At 34.0% G+C, this 10,437-nt stretch overlaps 1 protein-coding gene across 2 annotated transcripts; it reads right to left on the bottom strand.

Moving 5' to 3' along the window:
- Positions 1–2,767: 2,767 nt before the first annotated feature.
- LOC143363626 (uncharacterized) lies at positions 2,768–9,106 on the bottom strand. 2 transcript variants are annotated; one of them, XM_076804195.1, is made up of 4 exons: positions 8,716–9,106; positions 7,628–8,053; positions 6,932–7,183; positions 2,768–6,850 (listed from the first exon to the last, which is right to left on the bottom strand). In XM_076804195.1, exons 1-4 carry the CDS (start codon positions 8,752–8,754, stop codon positions 5,390–5,392), a joined length of 2,178 nt encoding a protein of 725 aa, XP_076660310.1. In that variant the 5' UTR covers positions 8,755–9,106; the 3' UTR covers positions 2,768–5,389. The 2 variants fall into 2 exon arrangements, with proteins under 2 accessions (XP_076660310.1, XP_076660306.1); XM_076804191.1 differs by having other exon boundaries at positions 8,296–9,104.
- Positions 9,107–10,437: the final 1,331 nt, after the last annotated feature.

Below are 10,437 nucleotides of genomic sequence, written 5' to 3'. Positions count from 1 at the left end.
GTATAATAAAAATTTTTTATTTATTAAGTAATAAATTTTTAAGAAAATGGAAATTTGGTCCTATGGTTGTAAGTGCACCGAGCAATTGCGTGTTTTCTCAAATCGCTTAAGTATATTTTTTATTTTTTCGAGTTGATTTCTTTATCACTGTATCATAAGAATCTTTTTAATTTTGTTACGACAAAGAAACGTTTCTTTCGAATAATCCACTTGCGTTCCTAATTTAAACACATTGCTGTGACTATGATAAGTTTGTACGTAAGTGGTAGAAATTTACAAATTAGTTTCTGGGATCAATGTAATGACGGACGGAAATTTGTGAAATAGATATATGTATATTGTCGACGAAAATATGTATAACAATAATCCGTTGTTGATCCTATCGAAACGTTTTAGGTTGTTTAAATCAAACTGTCTAATTAAGTATTCGTTCGCTTGTTGTTGTATAAATGACAAACTAGACAAAATATATAGGGTGTTGAATGTCGCGCTATCTGTGACTGTCTTTTTGGTTGTTTGTTCATGTATTGAAATTTACTAGTATTCATCTGTACAACGAACGGAGAAATTCTATTTATACTGAAAATTCTATGTATGTATACACGTATACAGAGTGTCTCATCCAACTTTATCACTTAAAATATTTTGTTGGTATTCTCAGAACTTTCTGAAATTATTTTCTACAGAAATTTCATAGGTCTATGGCTGACATGTAACAACAGTAACATTATTCTATTAACACTTTACCTACTGGAAGTCTATTAGTAGGTTTTTAATAACTTTGTTATATCTAAAAGAAATTTAACCATTTTCTTCTGAATAATAATCCTATCAGTACTGAAAAATGAATTAAGAAGCTCAACAATTGTGAACATTTGATTTTTGACAGATTATTAAGTCATGGTCGGTAGGTAAAGTGTTATGAAATATTAGATAGATACAATAGCCGTTTTGAAGATAATTATTGATCCTATTACAAAATGATATTTTGTCTAATGTTCAACAGTCTTTGTATCTGTTTACCGCTTATTGCGGGTTAAATTTAATTAGTTTCAACCAGTGTGGAATTGCATTTAATTATGAATCATGGAATTATTATCAGAGTAAAATACAACAACGAAAAAAGTCTTGAAATGGACCTTATTTGTTACAAATACTTTCGGAACGCAGTATAAATAAATGTTAGTATGTTGAAGGATGTTTTGACAGAAATTCACCGTCCATATGTACTTTTCGAAATTTTTGGAAAAAAACTGAACGAGGCAGAGTATTTCAAGCGAGAAACCGTACTTGATATGAAATAATAAATAACGACTAGGATGAACTACATTCCTGTCTTATTATATAGATAGAAGGGCGACTTATTTTTCAAAATAAAACAACGTCTTACGTATTTGTTATCTAAACCATGTATAAAGTGTACTAAAATGTACGGTGAACAGTTTAAACGTGTTCTTTGAATTTGTTAACATAATGGAAACTGTTTATGATATTTACAACAAGGTGTAAAAACTTAGAGTTGTAGGTCATTAAATTTATTCCAAAATGGCTGCGTTTAGAGAAAAATAAAATATGGATCAAGTAAAACTATGCAACTTCTGTAAGAAACATTTTGAAAATATAATAACGAAAATATTTCAAGTGATAGACTGTTGGAACACCTTGTATGTAAATTTATACACGTAGATATGTGTATTTAAGCAAACAATCGAAGAAAAACGTAAAATGTAAGAGTTGTACGTCCTGATTGACTGTTTATAGCTTTGTATCAAATAAGTTAGACACCCTATATGTATTGTATAGAAAGAGATTCATGGTGCTTTGTAAGATATATATGTATATAATCGAATACAAGATGTAACGTCCCGTTTATCGGAGGTTTTGAATGAATTCGCTACGATCGCGACCGAGGCTACATCAAATGAATGATGAGCCTGGCCGAAAAGGGCAGTACACGTGACTCAAATAAACGTATTGGCAAAAACAACTTTCTTCTAAACAACTTGACGGTCCATGTTATAAAAAATTGCTTGTGTAACGCACGATTTCTGTTCTGGTCTTGTCCACGATGTCTTTTATGATTACAGTTTTTTTTTTTCGTGAAGCCTCGGCGTGTATGTGTTGCGCCTTTTGTAAATGTTATTTACTACCAATTGGCTATTTTTATGAGGGTAAGAGGCAAACGAAGTAATATGAGGTCGATGTGATGGTGCTTAAAATTTTACAATTTTAACCACTGATTTTCACGCAATTTTGCTAAAAAGTAGCTCTTATAAAAATATATTACGTGTACATTTTTTTTATTGGCCATCGTTTATACTGAAAATGTGAGAACAGCTTCCTAAAGTTAGGGATTTAAATATCGTAAATCATTAAATTGGACACTGGACTAGAAAATGAATAAAAAAAGTACTGTTTTGACACTCTACCGAAAACCTATCAATGATATTTTCCATGATTGTACTATATCAAAAAGGATCTTAAAAAATCTTCTTGTCTTACAAGTGAGCTAGTAAGCTCACTACTGCTAGTTCTATTAGTAAATAGAATCAATTTTTAACTATAAAGTATAAACTTTTAAAAATTGTAAAATAATCGTTGATAGCTAATGCGTTAAATGTATCACTGAAACAAATCTGTTTCCACAGCTTCATTTAGCACAGTCCTGCTGAATTACTAGTTTTACAAATATGTAAAACATACCTCTAGCTATACATAGTAGTTTCCAAGATGCTCGATCAAATATGTAAATGCACTGTTTTCACCCCTTCAACATAAGCGATAGTCGACAAAAAAATATAAGCATCAAATATTTTTTTAACAACTGCTTTCTACCAGAGTTACATAAAAATACATTGGCGAATGTCACTTTGACACGTTTTCTCGTTAGCAGTACCAGAATTTTGATCACGGTTAATAATGAGCTTTTAAAAAACAGATTTGTAATACGTCATGATCGGATGTCTGGTTAGCGCAAGATTGTGTTGAATTGGTGTAAAGTATTTTCGTCAGCTTTCTGGTCGCTGAGTTTTTAAAAGCAGAACGTTATGTTGTTCGAAGGAAGACGTGCAAGGAGATTGTAAAAAGGACTGCGAGACCCGATGTGTGAAATTCAGTCTTTGAAAGCAAACTAGAGAATTTATTAACGCCATCGGACCACCGATTTAGCGAGGGCCCCTATACCTGCATGCTTACAACAATATAATTATATAATAACAATGTTTGGACGTAGCGAATGCGAAGTGATGTAAAAAGGAAACTAAAAGAGAAAAAGCGAACGAGTCACGAGCGTCTACGCCGACAGGAGATCGTATGTATGTCAAACAACGATGGACGTATTTTGTATCTTACATTGTTACATTTTTCTATAAGTTTCTCTCTTTATCGCGGCTATTTACAATTTTATATGTATTTTGTATTTACCGAAGTTCAACGGGGGAACGCACGACGTATGCTTAAAATAAGTTCATGACAAACTAATGTGTTATGATCCTGAAATCCTCACAGTCGATGTAACCATTAAATTCACTATCCTAATAATGTTAGGGGCCCCTAGCTTATAGTGTAGAAAAAAAAAAGACACAGCGTAACAAAGTAAAAAATATATCGTCATCGATGCCTTGCATAGGTAGTTAATGTCAAATTATAGATTAAATATTTGTCGTCAATTGTAGAACGATGTAGATCAATATGATCATCGATTGTAACTGAAGTTATCACGCTAGACGCATACACATTATGCATACACACGGGTGTACGTATGTAATAGTTGTATAACAAGTCAGTGTAATAATGTATTTAAAGGCAAAAATATGTTTATGTCCATTTGTAAAAGGTGTAAAAAAAAGAATGGCATACGCGTGTAACACTCGTACAATGTTATTGCTGCTAAGAAACGATTGCAAGTCAAGTATTGATTTGGCAGCCCTTATAATTGACGTTATTATTTAATACCGTTTCGAAATAAAAATAATTTTTACTAAACTCGACTATGTTTTTCACTAAGCAGGATTTCCCTTACTTGATAACAAAATTGAACAAAAACCTTTCCCGCAAGTGAAAGATATTTGTTACTATTTTCAGTCTCCCTCTCTGAAACATTGAGAGAAGTATATATGAATAACGTGAATAGGTATATGATGTGTACTTAAAATAACTCCAAAGTTGACTGTAAAGTTCTTGTATTTTATACCGAGAGGGTTTGTGAATAGTAATATTACAATCATCACAAATTTACAAATAATGTAATCATTTCATTTATAGTAATAATATATCACAATTTCTACTTTGTGTAGTGCTGAAAGCTGTTTCACTTTAAAGAGCATCGCTGAGACGCCATTGACGAGATATAATCACTTTTTTAATAGAATCCTTGCATAATAAACGTAGCTATCAGCCTTTGATTTATTAAATAATATTTTAATATTTTGCTAGTCTTAATAAGAAAATATTTCGTTTTCCTTATCATAATTATGTTTCTTGTATTATAGTCAGTAAAAGCTGCATTATCTAATTCTCCAATAATATTCTTAACAATGCTTTAATACATGTAAAGTGTGAACTGTAAATATGTTCTGTATTCAAACTGTCTTGTGTTAACATAACTGAATATCTTTTTAAGTAAATATGATTCTTGTTGTTTTACGAGTGATGCGTGATCGCATTTCTTCGAAATACATTAAAAATTAAATTATAAATCTTTTCATTTCAATGATATTCATTTCTGTTAGATTGATCAAATAGTTGAGCTCTTCACTAAAACAAAACACAAGTATTGTTTTATCATAGATTTCTACATTAAGAAGCATTTTAATATGCATTGTTGGGAAAATTGATTATTATAAGTAAAAGACTATAATATCATAGACTGAAGCGGTTATTACGTACGTATCTCTTTCATAACTTATTTTTAAGTTGTTGACTACATAGTTATAACTACACATATACATACGTATGTATAAATATATTTATATATTTTTTATATATACACATATATACGTGTATACATCTTTTGTGGCTCAATTAACAGTAACCGTTCATCTTCAAACATATTGTAGGACAATACAAAAAGTAGATCATTTAAAAGTATCGACATAATTCGGTAAAATATTCATACCGATATAAAAAGGAAATATAAGTGATTGTTCAATTTCACTTCTTTTCCCATATTTGTGTGTAATTTTAGAAAACATATCTTTACCCCTTACAAAGAATTCTCGAAAATATATTCTTTGTATACAGTTTTAAACGTATATGCTACAGTAAAGGAATACATTATGGTGACTAAAGCCGCTTCTTGTAAAATGCAGACTCAATGTTTTCTTTTCTCTCGTCTGTCTATATTAACTTCAACATTGTCAGTACTTTCCTTGTGTTTATTTTCAAAAATTCAATCAGCAGTAATCTGAATTCCCTCTTGCGAATCTCGAAGCACAATTTCAGCTGGTAACACATTTTTCACTTCATTCTGACGAGGAACTGGTTCTTCTTTTTTCATAGTTTGCACAGTGGCATGATGTTTCTTCTTGTGACACATCATGGTTGATCTGGATACAAACGTTTTACCACACGCGTCACATTCGTACGGTCGCTCTCCGGTATGCAGTCTCTTGTGAATAGCCATCGGAGTAAACTGTGTAAACGTTTTGCCACAGATATCGCACCTGTAGGGTCGTTCTCCCGTGTGCAATCTTCTGTGACATCGTAATGCGGCCCTTCTAGCAAACACCTTTCCACACATATCACATTTAAAGCTTTTTTCCCCGGTATGCATTGTCGAATGGATTTTGAGGTCAACTCGCGTTAAAAATCCTTTTCCACAAACCTCACACAAGTATGGTTTCTCGCCAGTATGAATGCGAAGATGTGTGTTAAGATAACTTTTACTAACGAACATCTTATTGCATACCACACACGGATATTGTCGGTTATCCATACCCGAATGTATTTTTTGATGACTTTTACAAAGTCCTTTAGTTATGAAACCTCTACCACAAATTTCACACACATACGGTTTAACACCGAGATGTCTGTTTTGGTGGTCCAATAGAGATTGTTTCGTTTTGAAATGTTGGCCACACGTATTGCATGGAAACGGCTTCAAGTCTGAATGTACTCTTTGGTGAAGAACAAGATAGCTTTTTGACTGGAAACCTTTGCCACATGTAGAACAATTGTAATCAAATTGTCCCGTATGAGTAGCTGTGTGTTGCGCAAGCCCTATCTTACTTCTAAATGCTTTTTCACAAGTCACACATTGAAAAGGCTTTTCACCGGTATGTTTTCGCATATGCTCTTGCAATTTGTAATTTGTCCTATACTGTTTCCCACAGTGGGTACAAACTTTTGGTGTCCATCTTTGTCTTACTGGCGCTTGCTTCTTTTCATTTGTGTTCACACCATTTTGAGATGGTGACAATTCTAATTCTTTGTCTTGTACTTCACTACTGAGTGTTTTACTTTTATGTGTATCACAAGTTTCTTTATGTACATTCAACGCATCTATGTTCGTATAATTTAAACCACACGAGCAGCAAACAAAGTACTGCTCAAAATGTGTTACCATATTACTTGACTCTAAAATAGCTTCGTTACAAAATGGACACACATACCAATGAGAACCTGTTTCATCGATCGTTGGATTATTTAATGTAGATTCTAACAATGAATTTTTTGCGTCTTTTGTATATTCCACTAATATTTCTGAGCTTCCAGTTGTTACTTGACTTGTTGATGCTAAAGTCTCTGTTTGAGTAGTTGTATGCATAGAAGTTTCAGTCTCCACAACACGTGCCTCTTCTATATCGCTATCAGCTTCTGAGCGAGTTGGAGGAAAATCACTGTGCGATGTCTGTGGATTAAAATTATTATATAAATTTCATTGTTCAAGTCTATTTATTCAAAAAGTTATTATTATATTGTTCTGTCTTACATTATTTTCCAGTACATTTGTAGATCCTTCCGCATTTAATCTTTCTTGCAATCTATGATATTCTTCCTTTATTGGTACAGACTCGAATTTTACATTTTCGCAATAATGTACTATTTGCCCTCTATTTTGATCTTCCGGAGTTATTGAAGTCACATAATTTATTCCTAATTGACCCAAATGATCGCTCACTGTTAAATTTCCGACTACAGTCATATCTCCTTCTAGATGTACAGCTATTTGATGATTGGAAACCTACAATATCATTATATAAATAAGTTATAGAGGCATAAATAATAATTGAAATATTATGTTGTTGCTGTCAAAATTATTATTAACAAATAAAATTTAGTTCTCTAATGCTATTTCAGCAAGCACAATGTAACCATATACAGTTCTATTTTGAAAAACGGCACCAATGATTGTTTTGAGAATAGAAAATTTCTATCCCCTCTTTTTGTTTTGAAGTTGTTTACTCGACACCGCTTATTGCCAGAACGAGAGGATATGTCATATTCTATCCTTTGCCAACAAAAGATATTGCTAATTGGCCAACAACTTTATGGGACCCATAAACTTTTGACCCACTCAAGAACAAGGCAAGCCGAATAGGTATTCAGATCCGAGAAATGGCAAAAGCCAATTCCGAGCCACTGCTGTTTCTCGAGACACAACTGTAGAATTTGCTGGTGTATTTACTTCTTGTATGTGTTCGTTGACCATTCTGACTGTATCTCCATCTAAACAGTCGATACCTGTAACCTCGATACTGGCATCCTGTTGTCCTATTTGATCTTGCGTAACAACTTGTTCACCACCTGCTAAGTCCATTTCATCCATAACTTGCATCGTGTGTATAGTAGTTTCTGTTGTCTCTTGAGGATTTTGTACGTTATCCATATTACTTTGTATTCTATCTATGTCCCTCTGAATTCTGTTCATTTCTTCAACTTCATCCAAGTCATGCTTTGTTATGCGAACAACTTCTTCTTTAGCAATTGCCTTTAACATTTCCATAAACATCCCTTCTGTATGTAAGCATTTCTCACGAAAATCAAACAACTGGTCCAATTTATAAGCGCACTCCTCACAGACCACTTTCGGCAACTGATCGCTCATAGACACCTGAAAACAATTAATTAGCTAACACAATACTCTTCTCGTTAAGACATTTATGAACTAGTATGGTAGTCTTTATATAAATTGCATGTTATCAAAACTAATAGCCAGGATGATCATTGTTATAAGATCGTGAAACCTTGCACCAATTTTCGTTCTCTATTTATAGTTAAATTAGGAAGAGGGGGTGAGGACAGAATACTAAAGACTGCAGTGAAATCGGACCTCTACTTTATATATGGTTTTACCTGCACTGGCAAACACGCGGCTATTTTTTTGTCAATATTACGCATTTGATCACCGGCTTCGAAGATCGGTAATCCCATTAGAATACCAGTCTTGGTCGCGCATAAACGACACAAATAATCAAATTCCTCGACGACCGCCATGTCAACAGAGCAGGGCAGATCTGAGAGGTCTTGTCGCCAGACCGAACGAACGGCCTAAGGCACGATCAAAATGTGTTTAGTTTAAAAAATTCAACAGGACCGTTCTTTTATGGAATTTAATGGACTCGTTATGCATTACGAGGTTGCCTAATCTGTCGCCAGTAAATTGTTAGTTCAAAATTCGTCTACTTCGGAGATATGCATTATCCAGAAATATTTGTCAAGCGAGTCTGCGTTCACAACATCGAGGATCCTCTTGCAATCAACCGTGGTACATACCCCTAACGAACGAAACAGCTTACGCTGTTCTCTTTCCATCTAAAAAGAATATGTTCCGTAGGTGGCGCACTGAACTCACTTTTCATCGATTAACGAGATATCGAGGATCGAGAGATTTTCTTACACGATTAATAAAATATTGAAATTCGACCAATACTTGTGGTTATTGGAAAAGATAATTGTGATCGATCGTGATTTCTAACCTCTTCCTGATTAAAATAACAGTTTCTTCGTATATTCATAATCAACGATATATATTATTTTTTACTATGACATGAATTCGTATACAGAAGATAGCGAAAAACTGAACAGAATATGGTTAAAGATGTTTGCCCAACGATATTTGGTAAATCAATAATTATTGCTTATCGCGTTTTAGTATTTCATCGTTTTATCAAAGACGAAGTATAGGAGTAGAGAGTAAACTAGGCTTCGGAATTAATAGCAATTCCCCGCAAGACCCCGCTGTGCGTCTCACTCCCCGTGACGGTCAAGTTCTCGAGCCACCTCAGGCCCGTACCATACGAACTGTGCGTGGCGCATTAAGGCGGCACCCGTATCAATAGATTTTTACCACAGACGAGATATAGGATAGACCTATCATCCAATGTATTTTCGTGTCCCACTTTTGTGGGGTCACGTAACCCCATTACCGTTTTCGTGTCACATCCTGTATTACCAACTGGAACCAAAGACGAGGTATAGGCAGAGAGGATGGGAGAGTGCTCACGCCCGGGGCTTCGGCGTTCCCACTTTCGTGCCATCGCCGCTTTAGCATGGCACAGAACCGGGCCGTCTTTCCTGGAACAGAACCGGGCCACCGACGAGAATATATATCTCGTCGGTGCTGTAATTCAATATAATTCCTAAACTCACCACTCTAAATCGTAGAGGGCATACCAAAACCTCTGAGTTTTTGAACAGTCAATATTTCAGAACACGAGACACGAAGTTCCATAAGATGTTAGGTCTATCCTTATAACTCGTCTGTGGTTATATTTAGGTAGAGGTCGAACTTTTAGCGATGTTATAGATATACATATATATATATATATATATATATATATATCTCATCGGTGTCGTCAGTCACTTCAGAGATACCCTCTCTGGTCATTTGTATTGTATTTGATCAGATTTGTTCGTTCACGTGGATCTAGTTCCAACATTTGGCGTTCTTCAGTGTAGAGGGCGTAAGAAATCGAGTGTTTGTAGTCACGTCGGTATTTCAGAACGTGAGGCACAAAACTCCATACGGTAATTGCCCTACTAATATACCTCGTCTGTGATTGCATGCAATGTTTGCACTGATCTTTAAAAATTCATTGCATTTCCACTAATCCTTTTTATCATGAAATTGATTAACATTTTGTATAAATTATCGATATAATTTGCACTCTGAATACAAATGAACAATTTGGCAATAAATATATAAAGAATTCAAGAATTCAGTTAAACTGTTTGTTCTTTGATAACTTTTTCGAAGAAACACAAGCGAAATTCAATAAATAATTGTTTTATTTAAAAAGGACGCACTTAGTATCTGTAGATGGGGAAGATTTCTATTTTGCAGATAAAATCAATACAACTCACTGACTGAAGAAACATTGAACAATACATAATGTTGCGACTATTGTAAGGTTTCCTTGGAAAATACACTTTATCGATTTAATTTTGCTTTGCGTATATATGTGTATATCATAAGGGATAGTATTTGAACGCGTT

Source organism: Halictus rubicundus, chromosome 2 (genome assembly GCF_050948215.1).
Source record: "Halictus rubicundus isolate RS-2024b chromosome 2, iyHalRubi1_principal, whole genome shotgun sequence".
Classification (NCBI taxonomy): domain Eukaryota; kingdom Metazoa; phylum Arthropoda; class Insecta; order Hymenoptera; family Halictidae; genus Halictus; species Halictus rubicundus.
The sequence above is the reverse complement of the archived record's forward strand: the minus strand, read 5'-3'. Positions and strand labels throughout refer to the sequence as shown.